General features: G+C 45.1%; 1 protein-coding gene across 1 annotated transcript in view; it reads left to right on the top strand.

The window, feature by feature from the left end:
* The first annotated feature begins 1416 nt into the window (after positions 1-1416).
* The window catches only part of LOC119578739 (short-chain dehydrogenase/reductase family 9C member 7-like), a 19519-nt gene continuing 935 nt past the window's right edge, over positions 1417-20000 (top strand). The window contains exons 1-9 of the mRNA XM_037926348.1: positions 1417-1580; positions 5698-6094; positions 10549-10607; positions 11315-11468; positions 11740-11922; positions 18511-18643; positions 18988-19198; positions 19608-19731; positions 19933-20000. The exon at positions 19933-20000 is cut by the window's right edge and continues 935 nt beyond it. Of these exons, the coding sequence (XP_037782276.1) occupies positions 5890-6094; positions 10549-10607; positions 11315-11468; positions 11740-11922; positions 18511-18643; positions 18988-19198; positions 19608-19731; positions 19933-20000 (1137 nt within the window). The 5' untranslated portion in view covers positions 1417-1580; positions 5698-5889. The remainder of the gene's footprint in view (positions 1581-5697; positions 6095-10548; positions 10608-11314; positions 11469-11739; positions 11923-18510; positions 18644-18987; positions 19199-19607; positions 19732-19932) is intronic.

Raw genomic sequence — 20000 nt, 5'->3', positions numbered from 1 at the left:
GTACTTGGGAGCACCAAAAAGAAAAAAAACGGCAATGGGCAGGTCATATCCATCGGAGACCAGGGCAACAGATGGACAGAGAAAGTAACAGAGTGGGCTGTACATAATATAATGAGGACAAGGGCCAAACCAATGAAAAGATGGCATGAAGAAATAACGAAATTTTGGGGCCGAGACTGGAAACAAAAAGCGCAAGACAGACAAAGTTAGAAAAGATTGAGAGAGACCTAAGTCATGCAGTGGACTGAATCAGGCTGATGATGGTATATGTATATACTTTATATATATATATATATATATATATATATATATATATATATATATATATATATATTGATATATATATAAATAATAAAATATATATAATATATATATAATGTTATTATTATTATTATTTATATTTTTTATGTATATGGTGTGCGTGTGCGTGTGCGTGTGGTGTGGTGTGTGTGTGTGTGTGTGTGTGTGTGTGTGTGTGTGTGTGTGCGTGCGTGTGCGTGTGCGTGTGTGTGTGCGTGTGGTGGTGTGTGTGTGGTGTGTGTGTGGTGTGCGTGTGCGTGTGCGTGTGCGTGTGTGTGTGCGTGTGTGTGTGCGTGTGTGTGTGCGTGTGCACGCGCGTGTGCGTGGTGTGTATGCGTGTCTGTGTATTTATGCACACACACGTATATATATGGATGATACGATATATATATATTATATATATAAATTATATTATATATATATAATGGATAGATACAGATTATTATATTATATATATATATATATATATATATATATATATACATATATATACAATTATGCATGTGTGTATGTGTGTGTGTGTAAAAAGGAATAAATCTCAGCCCTCTATACTGCACGCCGGTGAATCCCCTCAACGAATTACACGCACATCCACTTCCAGCGTCAGTGGCGATAATAACTCGCACCCCCCCCCCCCCCCACGGTCTTCCTATCACCTGGCCCCTTCTGTCTCCCTTTCCCTACGTCCCTTCCTCCCCTCTTCCCTCTCCCCTCTTACCCTCTCTTCCCTCCCCCCTCCTCTTCTTCCTCTCCCCCTCCTCTTCTTCCCTCTCCCCTCCTACCCTCTCTTCCCTCTCTCTTACCCCTCTTCCCCCTCCCCTACCCCCTCCCCCTCTTACCTCTCCCCTCCTCCCCCTCTTACCCGTCCCCTCCCTCTATTACCTCGCCCCTCCCCCTCCTCCCCAGATATTCTTCCCACCCCTTTCCCCTTCTATTCCCTCCCCTCCCCTCCCCCCCACATCCTTCCCATCCTTTTGCCTCTCCTATCTAACCCTTCCCCTCTCCTCCTCCTCCCCCTCCCTCCCCCACATCCTCCTCCTTTGCCCCTTCCCTCCCCTCCCCCCCTCCCCCCACCGAGAGACCTCCGACAGCCAAAACCAGCCCGGACGGCAGCCGAGTGCTCAGTCGAGCGAGTACCTCCGCTCGGAAACGTCGCTCGGTCGGCCTGAGAGAAGGGAGACAGAAGGGGTGTGTGTGAGAGACAGAGCGATAAAGGGAGAGAAGAGGAGACATTTCATTGACTGCGGCGATTGGTTATTTCAGCGTCGAACGTCTCTCAGGTAGGTTAAAGCACAGTTGAAACGACGGTAGAGAGTACAGTGTCCATGTGAAGGTAATCTTGGAATCTGCTGATAAGTGTCTGTGATTTTTTTGACGCTTGTTACTGTCTCGTTAGTCCTTTCATTCGGGTATATTTTTCGTGTTATGGAAGTGGTTGTTCCTGGAGAGGTGATTTGGATTAAGAGTTTTTTTTTAATGTCGAGACGAAATGTGAGCGCTATTGCCATGTAAGCAACCGAGAGTTCATTGCACGACAAACAGGAAGCTTTGCGTTTTTTTAAAAATTGTTTGTTATTATTCCTCTCCCACACATTGATTAACGGAAATGGAGAAATCCCTCGTGATGAAAGCCGAACTCGACTCTTAACACTGAAAAAATAAATACAGCCGGTGACTTTTTCTCGATAGTGAAGCTGCAAGGAGATGAAGCGAGTAAGCCATGTCTTCGGCCCGGGGACCCCAGGCAAACAAACCCTCAATGGAGAGACTTCAACTAGCTCATTATACTCATCTTTCGAGGCCGATCATATATAGGAACTCTCTTCATCTTGAATCAAAACTAGATTTCTTTAAAGTAACGATATTGAGAGATTACCGATAACGCACTCTTTTGTTAATAGGTGTTGCAGTCATAGATTTAAAGTGGGATTTTACTTCCCCATGGCCCTTTCACTCCAGATGGATTCCATGACTCCCGAACTTTCTAGACGGAGAGGCAGGTCAGAATTCACTTGACGCATATTTGACTTTTAGAATTTTTAGTGTGGGAGTTTCTATTGTTTTTTTTTCAGTTTGTTTATTGTGAGGTACTTGTGCAGAGGTGCTTTTCTGTTTCTTCTCTCTTTCCCATCATCTCTCTCTTCTCCTTCTCCTAATTTCACTATCATCTCCCTCACTCCTTTCCGATCTATCTCTTCCTCTCCATCCCACTTCCTCCTTCCTCCTTCTCCTACTCCCTTCATCATTTCCGTCTTCACTCAGCCAAGCGCGCATCTGGCAAGCAATAACAATCTCTCATTTCTGTCTCTAAACGATTGCTAAACCAACCCTTCAGTGCCCAAGCAAAGAAAGCACTTACGTCAAAGCACACGAAGGCAAAATATCGACGACGTAGGCGGAAAATCCTCCAAAATTTCGAAGATGCAGTTTCCACGCAAAGCCAAGACGCCTCCGTTTATGAATGAGACATCAATTGCGGTCGAGGGTCGTGGGTCAAGTTTGCGGCGACGGTGGAGATAAATTGCGATCCTCCCCCTTACTCCTTACTCCCTTCTTCTCCTTGTCTGCCGTTTTTTTTTCTCTCTCTTTCTCGCTCTCACTCTCAGTCTTCCTCTTTCTCTCTCTTCCTCTTTCTCTCTTTTCCCCCCTCTCTCTCTCTCTCTCTCTCTCTTTCTCCCTCTCTCTCTTTCATTTTCTGATTCACCATTTTCCCATACGTGGGCTTAGTTATCACGGGTAAAAAGGCTTGTATGTTTTTACTCGTTCTCGCAGGGGGGTAGATGTGTGTGTGTGGGCGGTGTGTGTGTGTGTGTGGGGGGGGGGGGTTACGACACAGGGAGATTCACACGCCTGAGAACTAGCAAGAACTAGTGTTATGTTTCCCGTCGTGTGGTAGTGCCTCCCCTTCCCACATATGCCAACGATGTGCCCCTTTTTTACCATATGTCTGTATATTTGCGTTTTTTTGTCCGCGTGTTTGTCTGAGTACTTTACTAAGTGTATAAATGTGTGTAGTAATTAGGTAGAACCTATTTGCTGCACAATTACCATGTCTTTGTTTATCTATTTAGCATGTGTGTATATAACAAGGCAGTATCTTAGGAATTGCCAAACGCATCTAGAGATTAAGGGATATGATAAAGGAAAGGGAGAGAGGAAGAAAGAGAAGGAGAGAAAGAGAGGGAGGGAGAAAGAGAGAGAGAAAGAGAGAGAGAGAGAGAGAGAGAGAGAGAGAGAGAGAGAGAGAGAGAGAGAGAGAGAGAGAGAGAGAGAGAGAGAGGACAAAAAAGAAACTAAAAAAAACAAAACAAAAACATAGAGAAACAGAGAGAAAGCGAGAAACAGAACGCGCCAGCAAGAGAGAGCTGGAGAACGCGGAGGGAAGGTCATGAGAGAAAGAGAGAGAGAGAGAGAGAGAGAGAGAGAGAGAGAGAGAGAGAGAGAGAGAGAGAGAGAGAGAGAGCCAGCAGACATGGAAGTGACACCTAATGGAGCTGATCTGAACTTCCTGTTGATATCAGCGCGCCCGCCCCGTTCATCTCTTGGTACGTTCATGAGTATGGAATAAGGAACGGCCTTGATATTCACAGGCAAAGCCTAATGAGGAGGAAAAGGGCAAATAGCGATAAGATAAGCTTCTATGCCTCCAGTGATAGCGGTCGACTACCTACGCACTTGTCGGGGATAAAACTGTTATAAAGATAGAGGTGGTGATAAGATCATACCGGCTCCAATAGCAACCAAAACACGTAATATTATTGTTGTCTAGAGAGCTAAGGAATGGCGAGTCTAATTTTATTGTGCTTATTCTCATATTTATTGCTTCTCATATTGCCTTTTCGAAGATAACGTTTGAACTTACTTTGATCCCAAAAGCAGGCGTATTTTCATATTTTCCAACTCTAAGAAATGACTTTCTTCGTACCTATGTTCGAATTGATTGCTTAACGTGTATATATATGTATGGTGTGTGTGTGTGTGTGTGTGTGTGTGTGTGTGTGTGTGTGTGGTGTGCGTGTGTGTGGTGTGTGTGTGTGTGTGTGCGTGTGTGTGGTGTGTTTGTGTGTATGGTGTGTGAGTGGTGTGTGCGTGTGTGTGTGTGTGTGTGTGTGTGCGTGTGCGTGTGTGGTGTGCGTGTGTGCGTGTGCGTGTGGTGTGTGCGTGTGTGTGTGTGCGTGTATATATATATATATATATATATATATATATATATATATATATATATATATATATATATATATATATATGTATATATATATATTTTTTTTTTTTTCTTTTTTATAAAATAGCATTTATTTCCCTTACTCATTAAGGATTCCTAGCTTTAATCACACCTCCATCTTAATGCACTGCTCAAGACATAACAGCTCCCTTTCTAAGATGAAACTCCTCCTCCCAGAACAATCGGATTATGCAAATTTCTTGAAGGAAAGTGTAGACATCTTAGAGTGCTTTTCCGCTCCATAAACTGTTTCCGAGATGGGCTTCGTTTATCCCCCCGAATTAGTATGCAAATTTTATTGGCGAGGAAGGGAATTTTCTGTCACGCCTGACTCATCATTTGCTTTTTTCCCCCCGTGATTCTTGTCTCTGTTACTTTTTTTTCGCATAGCATGAGGAGGAAGGAAGGAAGGGTAGATGGATTGGTGGGTGGGTGGATGGGTGGTTGGGTGGATGGGTGGGTGGGTGGATGGATGGATGGATGGATGGATGGAGGGAGGTGGGTGGGTGGGTGGAGTGGTGGATGGATGGATGGATGGATGGATGGATGGATGGATGGATGGATGGATGGATGGATGGATGGATGGTTGTTGGATGGTTAGTTGGATATATGGATGAATGGATGGGGAGAGGAGTGAAAATGTTGAAGAGAAAGAAAAAGGAGAGAGAGAAACAGGAATTGCATTAGAAACAGACAGAAAAGGCCTTAACACAGCAGCAAAAAACAAAGAAACTGCAAGGCATTCCGGCCCCAGCATCCCTCCACAGAGAATTGTTCGCAGAAATCCTCCAGAGAGCGAATTGCGAGCACACGCGAAGGACGGAGAGCAATAAAAAGTGACCCTTATTCCGTGGCGTTTCCTTTGTGTGTAAGGAAGCACGTGCGTGTGCGTGTGCGGTGTGTGTGTTGTGTGTGTGTTAGCGTTTTTGTTTATGTGTGCATATGTGTGTACACTAACCAACCTGTCAGTTTCGAGACACAGGTCAATACGAGTAAGAGCTGGTTCACACGTTGGCAGCGATGAGTAAGGAACACATAAAAGTGACTGTACAATTTTTGTAAGAGAGGCAGACTAAAAAAACAAGCAAACAAGTATTATATTCATATTCATCTGCTTATTCATTTCTGTTGGCAATTCTGTTTTGATGTTAATCTTTCTTATTGTCTGTTTCTAGGCTGATGCTCGCGATCGCTGTGATGCGCGAGTAGCAAGACAGCTCCTGGAGACGCCGCTTCGACCTCGCCGCCGTCACCGAGGGACGACCCAGCGCACAGCAGGTCCTTCGCCTTCCTGAAGACGTGTCCAGGAGGCCCTCCAGATACCCGAGAATACCCCTCCCTGGACGTAATCCTAAGCCTCCTTCAGCATGGGTATGACCTGGTACCACATGTTGGCCGCGTGGCTCCTGGCGTGGGTGGCGCTCGTCATCGTCTCGCAGCGGTCGTGGGCGGTTTCGTGGCTCGCCCTGGGTCTTATGGCCGCCCATATCGGCGACTGGGCGATGAAGGCAGCGATGAACGCCATGCCGAGGAAGAACATCGACGGCAACGGCAAGGCGGTGTTCATCACAGGTGAGTTCCGGAGAGGGAAACTCGATTTTGATATCCTACCCTTTGTCCGTCCTCCGCTTGGTCAGGAGGAACAGCAGCCCGGAGAGAGGAATGCGTAGGGGAAGGGCATCAACGGGGTAAGCAGGTGAGTTTCAGGAACAAGAATGAACTGAAGTTCAGTCTAGCATCGACGCAACGGCAAGGCGGTGCTGATTACAGATGACCGTCGAAGAGGGAGCCTTATCTAACGAAGCTCTTTCTAGCGTTATACTATCTGATGCCCTCGGACTATCCTTGCCTTGGATAGGAGGAACGGCAACAGAGAAATATGGAGATCATCATCAACGGGACAGGCAGGAGAGCTTCGGAAAAGGAGCCTCAAATTTACATTCTACGCATTAGAGCCCAGTTGCTTTGTTCGTGAGATGCCCTTCGTATGTCCTTCGTCGGGGCAGGAGGAAGGGCAGCCCGGATGGCGGAAAGGGGATCCATGGACACTTCCTGATCATTTCTCGAGAGAGGGGCAGGTAACAGGGCCAGGTAACCTCAGCCAGAGGCGGAGACACTAGGCTTATGAAAACTTTCTCTCAGGCGTGTTATGTGATAAACTGTATAGGCGACTTCGTTAGTGTTGTTTAGTGGCGGATAATAACTTTTCTCTTTCTTAATACTCCAAATTATTCCCATTTAGCCCCTTGGTGATAACTAAGATAATAGAGATTACACAGTGTCAAAAAACAAGACTTGAAATCATTTGATATGTTACAGTTGGGGTAATTAATGAACCACAAGTATGTACCCACTTACGATACCGAATAGGATATGACATATCTTAACTAAAAATGACCTTTGACTTCTGCGTTTGTCACTGGTCCTCTGAAACGTAAAACTCGAGAATCTGACGTCACTGAAATGAGATATCAGCAGCCTGAAGTTCGACGTCATCGTTACGTCACAAGGAACACCAGGCAGAGATGACGGAAAGGTCCTTCAGGAAAATGACTTCAGTAGAATTCCTTCAGGTTGCTTCAGAAGTCACTTCAGGATGTGTACTTCGAAGGAATTCCTTCAGGAGAGTCACTTCATTAGACTTGTTTCAGAAGAGTCACTTCAGGAGAAATGCTTCAAAGGAATTCCTTCAGGAGATTCACTTCGGGGGAAAAAAAAAAGCTTCAAACGGTGATTCTGATAACCGACCCCCCCCAAAAAGACGAAGACAAAGGAAAGTCACATTGGAGTGACAGCCATCCCAGCGGATAGTTATTAGCGGCCATTTCCCTGTGCTTTACGAGACGCGCTAAACGATGGCCTCCTCGCCGTCAGGAAATGCTCGGGCAAGGTCCTCCTCCTCCTGCTGGTGGAAGCCACAAGTCATCGTCTTTAATATATTTTCGTGAATCTTATTTGTGGAAAGAGTTAGAAGAAGTAGGAATAATTTCTTGTGAAAAAAATGGAGTCCTTAACATCGTCTTTTGAGTGAAGGTCGTTCGAGATATTTTATGGCGCAAATTTCACCTTCCTCGCTTTAAATATGCCTGTGCATCTATCGGCCTGTGTCTCAAGTATCCATCTATCTATCTATCTTTATGAGTGTGTGTGTGTGTGTGTGTGTGTGTGTGTGTGTGTGTGTGTGTGTGTGTGTGTGTGTGTGTGTGTGTGTGTGTGTTGTCAGTGGTGGTGGTGTGTGTGTGTGTGTGTGTGTGTGTGTGTGTGTGTGTGTGTGTGTGTGTGTGTGTGTGTGTGGTGTGTGTGTGTGTGTGTGTGTGTGTGTGTGTGTGTGTGTGTGTGTGTGTGTGTGTGAATGTGGTGGGCGGGGTCTGTGAGTGAGTGTGTGTGTGTGTATGTCTGTGTACATGCATGTAGGGATGCGAGTGCACACACGTACGTGTGTAGGTGCAATATCGTGTGTATGTGTACGTGTATGAGTGTGCCATTGTGTGTATGCTTGTGTCTGGAGGTGCGACTGCGGACATGTATGTGTATGCATCCATGTGTGTATGTGTGTCGGTGTACGCATGACTGCGTGTACGAATTCATTAGCATGCGCTCCCATAAACCCACCTACGTCTGCTCCCAGCCCTGCACTAACACGACTTACATTCCTCATTTCCGTCATTACCACTCCAATTATACCTTCATTCGCTTCATTTACTTCCACGTCCGCCTCTTCCCCTTCCTACTCTCGCCTCTGTTGCATCCTCCTCCTTCTCCTCCTCCTCTATCCCTCTATTCCTTCTTCTGTTGCCTCTTTTTTCTCTTCTCATCTGCTCCCTAGCTCTCTGTTTTCCTCTGATTCCTTTGTTTTCTTTTACTGCTTCTTTGCCTCCTCTTCTAATTACTTTCTCCTCCTCTCCTTCCTTTCGTCTCTGCCACTTCCTCCTTCCATATCCCTCTTTGTTCTACTTCCTCTTCCTCTCTCTCCTCCTACTCCTTTGGTCTTCTTCCACTTACTCTTCCTCCTTTCCTGTCCCCTCTCTTCTCTTTTACTCCTTCGCCTCCTCTTTTCTCCTTCTATTCTCTTCTCCTCTTTCTCCTTGCCAGGCCCTATTTTTTCACTACCTCGTGCCCTGAGAGTGAAGGATCGATCTAGTGTTTGCCCTGTGCTCCCCCCCCCCACTTCCCTCCCGTACCCAAGGGCATCAACATTTAACTTCAGGGCGGAGTTCCTAGGGAGTGTTGGAGCTGCTGCAAATACGCACACACACACACACACACACACACACACACACACACACACACACACACACGCACACACACACACACACACACACCACACACACACACACACACACACACTGTAAAAAAAAACTCGACCGCAAATAAATCACACACGAATACACACATAATTCGCGACACAAAGACACCCTTATTATTAGCCAGGTCAACTCCCCCCCCCCCCCCCCGCCCGCCCGAACAACACCCTCAGGTCAGAGGAAAAACTTTCCTTCTTACCTGCTACTCATATAATCATCCCCCCCCCCTTAACCCTCACTCCCCCACCCCCACTTAACCCTGAGCAATCACCCTGCAACGTTTTACCTTTAGCGCTAATGTTGATCTATTGATATGTAATGCAGTACATGCAGTGGAAATCTATTAAAAATATTGCATAGTCAAAGATTGATCTTATTTATAGATCCGTGGATTCATGACTCATCCTCTTGGCTTAATTGTTATATTCATTGCGTCAAGGGCCGAAAAGTGATTATTCAAGTTCTTATATACATACGTAAGTGCAACATTGAGATACGTGAAAGTAGACTTGAATTAAAATCTGCAATACAAAGTCTTTCCTTGTCCAGTCTCTCTCTCTCAGTTCTCCTCTCGACACATGCATTTATTCTATCAACTCATTAGCTGCTGCAACAAGCATTAACATACACAGAAGGTCAGTGTTCATTCCTATATGTACTCAGACATAATTTATGAACTGACGAATCTGCAACACTCTGTAAGAAGCAAGATCACAACGTCAGAGTATCAATCTTGTATATATAACGTCTTATATGCATTCTAGAAGTGCCACGTAAAAATAATTTGACCCCTTTATCTCTGTCTCAACCTGTCTTATCATCGAGGGGTACTCGAGGATGTGACGTCACAGATGTTGCCATTTTGGTGTGTCTCCTTTAACTCTCTCTTAATGTCTCCAATTAGCCACCTGTTCTTTTTACTACAGAACATTTCATAATGATGAAACGTTAAAGTAGGATTGATCTGACCACGTTTCTTTTCTTTTTTGCTATTTATATATATTTAATTTTCCATTCAATTCGCATTCTGATTTCAATGGTATTACATTACAGTCACATTTAGTATCTTAAACCCATACCATAATAACTAAACACAACTAAACACGTACATCTAATTACTAACCTTGGCTAGTAAATGCAATCTATCCTACTCAAAAATACAGAGAACAAACACCACATAACCATACGCGTCATGCCGTGTATGTTTACGTGACAAAGAAGGATTCAAACCTCCATCACCCGTAAAAAGTTGGAAATGACTTTTCGTTCCGGTCACCTTCTTGTATCCTGTCACGACAAAGATCTTTACGTCATGTTTCTTTTCCTCTCCAAAATAAAATCTTCCCAGAGAGAAGGGACTGTCACAGGAGAGCCTCGGAGTTACGTCATCAATAAACAACACAAACAAGCTTCTTTGCTTTCCCTTTACCTGGGTCTTTCGTAATCCCTTACATGACGTTTCGAGTCGCATTTGTTTGTGAAGGTTTGATCACTTGAGTTGCTGTACCTTTTTTTTTTTCTTTGTATGTTTGGATATACTAAACAATTAGCGGATGTTATGACTTCATTCCATTCGTATTCCATTCTCTCTTTATATATCATTCATACTATAGATTCTATACGGTTCAAGAGGTAACCTAATACAGCATTGATGTAGAATCGGAACCCTTTTTCCCCCCACATGGTATATGACGTTACAGTTGATTTCCCTTCTTACCACAGGCTGTGACTCCGGCTTCGGGAGGCTGCTGGCAATAAGACTCGATAAGCTGGGTTTTAAGGTGAGTTGCTGAAATACCATTGCCTTTCCTCTCTACTTGTGTTTTCACTCGTTTGTGGATTTCGCGTGTTGCCCAAGTCGATTTTGTCTTATCTAACTATTTTTTCATCGTCCATATTATCATTATAATGATGATGGTGACAATAATAATAATTATAGTATTACTATTAATAATGATAATAATAACAACAATATTATCATCATCATTAATAGTGGAGTTATTAATCCTACCATTAATAGTATTGTTATAGTTGTATTATCATCATTACCATTGTTATTATTAACTATATTAATAATATAGTGTTTTTAACATCACAGTGTAATCATTTTCTGTTATCAGTATTAACAGTTTCAAATCTTACTGAGGTTCTACCTCTGGACTAAAGCCGCGCCATCGTCATATTCCATTCCAAACGCCCAATTCTCGATTCCCAGCACGGTCCTCCAGCCAGTGAGAAATTTCGGGAATTGTGGCGCGGTTTCCCAGACCTCGCGCTGCGCAGACCCGCTGTGTAAACGAGTTCTCTCTCTCCCTCTCTCTCTCTCTCTCTCTCTCTCTCTCTCTCTCTCTCTCTCTCTCTCTCTCTCTCTCTCTCTCTCTCTCTCTCTCTCTCTCTCTCTTGACCCGCCCTGGACGCGTTGCCTTCCCCGTCCCCTGCCGCGCCCCGATGCCCTAATATTAATTTTCCTCCTCTCCTCTTTCTCCAGGTGTACGCCGGGTGCCTCCAGCCCGACGGCACGGGCGCCACGTCGCTCAAGCTCGAAACCTCCTCGAAGCTGACAGTGGTGAGACTCGACGTCACGAAGGAGGATGAGGTGCGATTCGCCTACAAGTTCATCAAGGACGACCTCGGGAGTCTAGGTGAGGAGCGGGAGATGATGGCAGCAGTGCGGGGGACAGGGAGTGGGCAACGGAAGATGGGAAAGGGAACGGAGTATTCTGGGAGGAGATATGATGGTAGTACTGACGGCGGCCATGTCGAAACACATACATACACACATACATACACATACACACACGCACACACTCACACTTACACTCACTCACTCACACACTCTCTCACACGCTCTCTCTCACACAACACACCAGCACCGCTAACCCCCCTCACCCATGACCTTTGGCCTCCCTCCAGACCTGTGGGCCGTCGTGAACAACGCGGGCATCGCAGCCTTCACGGAGATCGAGTGGTGCCCCATCGCCGAGTACCGCCGCGTCTACGAAGTGAACTCCCTGGGCCCCATCCGCGTCACCAAGACCTTCCTGCCGCTCCTCAGGAAGTCCAGCGGCAGGATCGTGCTCGTGGCTTCCCTGGCAGGTAAGGCGGATCATTTTCGTTAGAATCAATATATGCGCTTTTTATGTTTTAATCATATTTCCTTTACGAATTTCTGTCAATACGAGACCTTCGTGGAGGATATGAATAGGCTCTGACGAGGATAGACCCTTTTTTTTACCGTTTTATCAACACATTGATAATTTTTTTTCCGTCATAAATGTGAAATTTTCATCGAGTTCTTGACGCCCCGGAGAGACTCACGATATGCAAGACCTCCCGACGTCCGGAAATCCTCTGATATCGTCTGATATTTTGAGCATCTCGAGACACGAACTCCCGAGCCTCACGAGAAACAAGCATTCTCAAACAGTGCCCCCCACCCCCCCTCCTAAAAAAAAAAAGAGAAAAAAAAAACTCAGGTTCCCGTGTTGAATAAATGCCGCTGGGTTGATGACTCGGCAGATTTTCGCGTATATTTTATTTTTATTTTTTTGGGGGGTTGTTCTTTTATTTGGCCGCCTCGTCTATGTTGAACGGTTTCGTGGCGTGGAGACAGAGCGAGAAAGGAGGTGAAGCATGAACTCAGTGCATGATAATCTGCCCGAATTACCTTATAACACTTCATATAAATGCAACGGCGAGGCGAATTGATAGCTTTTATTTTCAGCTAAACAATGCAGATTTTAAACTGTATTCATCTAGAAGTAATAGAAAAGTATAAACACCTGTAACTTGAAAGCTTTCCCAATACGTCGAAAAACAGCGAGGTTTGGAGGTATTGATACGCATGAGAGAGCAAGGTGTGTGTGTGTGTGTGTGTGTGTGTGTGTGTGTGTGTGTGTGTGTGTGTGTGTGTGTGTGTGTGTGTGTGTGTGTGTGTGTGTGTGTGTGAGTGTGTGTGAGAGTGTGTGAGAGTGTGTGTGAGAGTGTGAGTGTGAGTGTGAATGTGTGTGTAAGTGTGTAAATTTACGAGCGGCACGTAAGTGTATTTTGGTAAGACTTACACCTGCGTGTTAGCAAACCTGGACACGAAACAATGTAAACGCTGGCTGACTCAGAGGCCGGCCGAGGATGTGTCGCGAGTCTCACAGGCAGATCAGAAGCAGAAAGAAACACGGCCGTGCTTTTGGGGACAGTGGGACGAGGTCATGGGAGAGCGTGGATGGCGGAGGGTCGCAGGAGGTCGTTCTCGCCACGGACACAGTTTCGGGTGATTTCCGTGCTCTCTGCAGTTGTGTAGGAGTTGTTACGATAACTTATCACGGCGCCTACGATACGCACGGATTCCCAGGGTGGCGGAGGCATGACAATTCTCACCGCGTCGAGCACGCAGACGTTTAGGACAGCACGCACATCCGAGCTTGAACAAATACGTAGTCGGGTGGTTTTTGAAACGTAAGCACGACCTCAGGACCTACGCAGATAAAAAGATAATCTAAGAGATGTTTGGAACAGCCGGTAGACCTTTTCTGTTGTTTTATTTTTTATTTTCTCGATGAATTAATGATATGCCAAGAAGTCATTCACTGAGGAGTTGAGTGTACTGGCCTAAGGGCTCCAAGGGCATCAGCATGACAGAGCAATTACCAAATTTCACCCTTACGTGGAGCGGATTAAGAACCAAATTTCCTCTCAGATGCTGAGTTTGTTTTTCTTCTTTCGTGTATTGTTACTTGTATTTTTTATTCCCAGAAGAAAAAAATAACGTGACACACATACACACCTCTTCTGACAAACATGCAATTTACCGATAATGTTGTGTACGTCTTGTGAAATACACATCAGAAATTCCTCTTCCCTTCCCCGAGCGAGTCCTACTGATGGTAAAATGATGATCCCAAAAAAGTGTTGCAGCGCCGGCGGCCAAGAAAGGCACCTCATTACACTCGCCTCATTAACGAGAAAATATCCCCGCTGTAAAATCATTTACTGTTATTGTTCCATTCTTTTTAACGACAATTCCATTTACATACAAATACGTTCAACCTTTAACAAAAGAAAATCTGTTTTAAAGAAGGTATTCTTCTGCAGTCTTTCACATGAAGATCGCTTCGAAAAAGTCGTCGCTTCTATAGCCCTTTTAGAGACTTCTTTCGTGCGCCAAGGGTCATTCCGGACCTCGAAACGAGCTCCACATCTGTCACAGCCTCTTAAACGACCTCTCTTCCCCCACGATACCCAGCCATGTCTTCGCTCCTCCTAAAACTCAACAAAAGACCTTATTCCTCGCAATCGGAGGCTATTCCTAAACCGCGAAAAGAAACCTCTCCTTCGAGGACCTCACTTCCCACAGCGAAAAGTCCCTTTCCCGACGGACAGGTCTCCATCACCAGCGCCCCCTTACAGAACCTCACACACCGAGTCCTCTTTCCCACGTCTCATGTTGCTAGGAGAGGGTGATTCATCCTGGTGTTTGGGCCGGAAATCTGATGGGGTCGCCTGTTTATACTCGCGCCCGTCTGTATGCTATCTATGTATTCGAAGGGAAGTTGAGGACATGTTCACCCTCTCCTGCGGTTGGCCTTCGCATCCTATGTGGTGTCTTTGGTGTGGAGGCGCCCCCTCCCCCCCCTTCCTCCGAGACGCTTTTGTTTTACTTCTTTGTTTAGGCCATTTCCTTTTAATGGTGATAATAACAGTAGTAGTAGTAGTGATAATGATCATAAAAATAACGATGATGGCAATTATAAAAATGAGAATGACAATAACACTGATGATAGTGATATCGATAATAATCACAATATCATCTTTAATCTATTTATTTCTCTACCTTCTCATTTACTTCGTCTTTAAGCAATCCAACGAAAAGCGCTTATCTGTTGAAATCGGAGAGTATTGAAAGCCAATACTTTTCACCTTGACCGATGTTACGTAAACACTTGAAACGTATCATATATAACGGAATGAATGAATAAACCTCACGCAGCTTCTTGACATTCAGCTGTTCCGTATGACTGTGACATGTGGACTGGCAAGAACTTCAACAGGCTTTGGTGCGTATAGGTTTCAGTGTGACTGCGTGCGTGTGTTTGCGTGTTTTATTTATTGATTTAGTTAATTCATCTATTTATTTATTTATTTGTGTGTTTGTGTGTGTGTGTGTGTGTGTGTGTGTGTGTGTGTGTGTGTGTGGTGTGTGTGAGTGTGTGTGAGTGTGTGTGAGGTGTGTGAGTGTGTGAGTGTGTGTGAGTGTGAGTGTGTGTGAGTGTGTGCGTGTGCGTGTGAGTGTTACTTTGATTTTTTTTTTATATAAAAGTGATCGCGGTTCGAACATTGTTGAAAATGGAGAACATCCGAAAGAAGCCTTGATTCCCACACTGTCATTTCTTCAGTTTATTTAACAAATGCAAAAGTCACGGGAGCATAAAAGTTGCTGCGTTTATTTAGTGTAATGCCCTCTGTCAGCTCGATCCTTTGTCGCGAGAGGCTGACGTCAAAGCATTTACTTGCCGGAAGCTATTGTTAAGAAGAATGTGGCGAATATATATAGAACATTGCACACATGATAACCTCCTGTAGACACAAGCAGTGATCCACTGTTGCCTATATAAATATAAAAGTAACATATATTGATAAATGCGCGCGCACACACACACACACACACACACACACACACACACACACACACACACACACACACACACACACACACACACACATGGAAGGACATAGGATGTGCGCGCGCGCGCACATCCTATGTCCTTCCGCCCGAACTTCGTCTTAATTCTTTTGTCACGTTTTCTTTAAAGCAACAAGTTCCTCTTCTTATAAACACAAACACTGCCTGAACCTTGAGCTACATAATAATCTCTATTTTTCTTCCTCTCTCTTTTTGTTTTGCCTGTCTGACTTCCCCCTCTCTTCCTTTCTTTCCATATGTACACAAATCTGTTACTATATCTTATCAGATCACATCAGAATCTTCACTCTTCCTTCCCCCTTCCTACTTCCCTTCTCCCCCCTTCCTCTCCCTGCCTTTCTCCCTCTCTCTCTCCATCTCCCTTCCCTTCTCCCTCCATTAATCTCCCTTCCTTCTTCCTCTCCCTCTTTGCCCGGCAGCCTCCGCCCTCCCTTCGGTTCCACCCCCACCCCGCCAGCCTCCTTCAGCGCTCCTTCAGTCCCTCCCTGCTACCCTCCCCCCGGGCTCCGCAGTGACCTTGCCTTGCGGTGACTTGCAGGGGGCCTCGTTCCGTCAGCCCGAGAGTTCAAACACCCAGAGGCGAGCTGTAACCTTGGAACGGGAAGGCAGCGCGGTTAATGAAGACCCCCGAGAGAAAAATGTTCATTTCCAGTGCCGAATTCCTCTCTTGGCATCTTGTAGTCTGTATGCGGTTGGGGGCTTTGTTACCAAGATAAAGTCTACGGTGATTCTATGCAAGCATAAACACGCAAAAATACATTCCTCTGTCCATATATATATATATATATATATATATATATATATATATATATATATATATATATATATATATATATATATATTACATACAAATTGTCTCCCATTCACTCACTCACACATACACACAAGAAAATAAACTCACCAGAAACGTACACAAACGCACACTAGCGCATATACATTCCCATGTCTCGACCCTGAGAGCCACACATAGCAAAACAGCGGACATCTAAGCAGAAAAAAAGGCTAGATGCTGTTGCTAAGAGTGACGAAGCAACATTATAATAATGCTTGTGTTCTCGCCTCTATTGCGTTTTTTTTTTACTCATGTCCTATCAGCTCAGAAAGGTCGTGACGTGATCGAAGGTTGTTCGCGATTGTCGCTTATCCTCCTATTTCTCATTTATTTCCCGTCCTTCCGTCTATCCTCCGGCCTTCGTCTCTCTTCCATCATCACCGTTTTCATCCCCATAAGGGAAGAAAAAAAAGGTTTGTTTACATCACGTCACAACGAAGTAGCCCCTTGACGAAAACCATTGGCCACGACCAGGAAAATCGTACGTTTAAATAACAGAAAAAAAAATGAAAGTCACGCTTGTGAGAGACAAAGCCCCGAGAGATAATAAAAAAGTGGAATAAGAAGTCTATCAGCTTCGTAAACTATTCTTTAATCTCATGGAGGGCCTTGGCAAGAGGGCATTTCGGGGCGGTTTCCCTCTCGTTCCGCTCGTGTGTAACGCTGTGCCCTTTGCCCCGCCCGTTTCCCTCCTCTGCGATCCCTTACATTCAGCCTCCTGGGGATTTAGCCTTATACATGACGTCTGAATCCAATTACATGACTATTCTTAGACCGAAACCACTCAGTTGTTGACGCGTGTACGCAATCGCAGGGGACACACACACACACACACACACACACACACACACACACACACACACACACACACACACACACACACACACACACACACACACACATATATACATATACATATACATAATATATACATATATATATATATATATATATATATATATATATATATAATATATATACATATACATATACATATATACATATACATATACATACACACATACACAAAAGCGCGCACGCGCGCACATATCGTTACAAAACCTCTGTACACAATGCTCCTGCAGGCGAAGGTGGATGTGTACCATGATCAAAAGACGCAGGATGAGTTGCAGAAGTGTGAAATATGCGAGGAGGGGGCCGAGGGTGGGCGAGGGGGCAGAGGGTGGGCGGGTGGGCGGAGCTCTCGTGAACCCTCCTCCAGCCCTTTGAATGCCACTTCCTCATGCCCACCGCAAGACCTCAGGCAACATTTCTTATACGTCGATTATAAAGCCGTAAATCCTCAAATGTAAATCCTACCCCTCAAGTAAATCCCGAAACACACCTTCAGACGTAAAAATCCCCAGGCACAAATCCTAATACGCAATTCCTCACAAGTAAATCCTAATACTTAAAATCCTTTGACGTTGATCCCTAGACATAAATCCCCGAACCTAAAACCCGAGCTCGTCAGATCCAAAATAAAAAAATGCGATTAAATCGGACAGGATCTTGCCTTCAAGGGATTTCTAGGGTTGCTTGTGTCCTTCTTCCTGCGGGAATCCTATCTTAATAATGAGTCCTTGTCGCTGATTTATCCGTTAGGGCGAGACTTCACTAAAACACTTCGTCTTACTTGGGAACAATAGCCTTTGGAGTAAGAACGAGGTCTTTGTTGACAACGCTTTTAATGGCAGGACCGCTTATAATGAAAATGACTGCGTACATTAAGGGGTTCGCTCACCCATGTTTGTCTTGTTTTACGTTTTTCTATTTGTAGATATGATTACGAAGGTTTTTTATTTTGTGCAGTAGTTTGTTATCACAGGAGGTTGTTGTTATTCGAAACTTGTCTTTATATGAATTTGGGTGTTTTTCTGCCGGATTTCTTCTAAAATTATCTAGTTATCTCATGCTAATAAGTATGTAGCTTTAGATTTATCTTTATTCTTCTCTCTCTCTCTCTCTCTCTCTCCCTTTCTCTCTCTCCCTCACCCCTCTCTCCGTCTAACCGTCCCACACTTTCTTCTTCCCTCCCTCTCCCTCTCTTCGCCTTCCTTTCACTCCCCTTCGCTCCCCTCTTCTTCCCTCACTTCATCTCCTCCCACCCGAAGTAACTCGCCACTAACCCCCATATCTCTCCCCTCTCCTACAGGACGCTACACCTTCCCCGGATTCACGGCCTACAGCATGAGTAAGCACGCGACGGTCTCCTTCGCCGACGGACTCAGGCTGGAGATGCAAAAGTGGGGCATCACCGTCCACACCGTCGAGCCTACTCTTTATAGGTGAGCTTGGTTTGTGATTCCTTCTCCAGGTGTATCTTGTGTTATAAGAGGGTTGCATATGAGTTTCAATGTACAAGTGGGTTTGTGCGAGTATTGTGATGCAAGACTCTTTCTCTGGGTGGTGTTGGTATAATTTTTTTTCTCCTATTGAGATAATATAGTTTGGTACGACAAATTGAATATCTGATAAACAGAGGGACAGGCAAGATAGACGTATAAATATTTAAAATACACAGGTAGATTAATAGACACGCAGATGTTTAGACAGAGATGAAAAGGCATCTCCTGTCACAAAGAGACATTTATCATCTTAGACTAATGACCTCTCTCCTTCCCCCTCTCAGGACGCCCATTAGCCAGGAAGGACCCATCCACCGCGCCCTCGACAGGTTCTGGGAGGAATGCCCCGAGGACGTGAGGAATTCCTACGGCGACGAATACATGAAGGACTTTAAGATAACAATCTCCGCCCACCTGAATCGAGCTAAGCCCTCGGAGAAGATTAAGGAGGTCGTCGACGATATGGTGGACGCCGTGGCAGGGCAGGACCCCAAGGTAAGGGTGAGGGGTAGGGTACGGCAAGGAAGGAGTGAGGGAGAAGGGAGTGAGAAGGGAGGGAAGAAGGGAGGGAGGGAGTGAGAAGGGAGGGAGGGAGTGAGAAGAGAGGGAGGGAGTGAGAAGAGAGTGAGGGGTGAAGGTCGAGAGAGAGAGAGAGAGAGAGAGAGAGAGAGAGAGAGAGAGAGAGAGAGAGAGAGAGAGAGAGAGAGAGAGAGAGAGAGAGAGAGAGAGAGAAAGCGGGCTGAATAAACAAGAGATAGAGAGTGAAAAAAATGCCATGTTGTGTCTCCATCTCTGCTCATCATTCACGGAAAATTTAGACAAACCCTTTACTTATACTTATAATCTCAGAACACATTCTCATCACGATTTTCATATGCTTGATTCCAACCCTTTTGCCCATCAGAGCCGCTACGTACCCAGTGTGGTGACGCAAGTGAGAGCCAAGGTACTCTCCGCTCTGCCAGACAAAGTCCGCGACCACCTGTTCCTCAGCAGCCAGCCACAGACGCCACCTGCGTATGTTGCAGGTACTTATATCAAGCGTTTTATTGTTCTTTATTTCTTTTATAACTTGAATCGGTCGTTTTTTGTGCTCATTTTATGCATCCTCAAGGTCTTTTTTAATATGACGGATAAAATGTCATGATGATAATAATAGAAATAATTGAAACGGAATATAATCCATTCCTTTCAAAATCTGTAACACGTCACGTCTTTCCCGCCAACAGCACGCAAGAAGAAGCGGCTGCTGAAGGACCCGCGACCCAACGCAGGCGTGCAGGGACCTCAAGGAGCG

Source organism: Penaeus monodon, chromosome 11 (assembly GCF_015228065.2).
Source record: "Penaeus monodon isolate SGIC_2016 chromosome 11, NSTDA_Pmon_1, whole genome shotgun sequence".
In the NCBI taxonomy this organism is placed as follows: domain Eukaryota; kingdom Metazoa; phylum Arthropoda; class Malacostraca; order Decapoda; family Penaeidae; genus Penaeus; species Penaeus monodon.
This window is presented reverse-complemented; position numbering and strand designations above follow the sequence as displayed.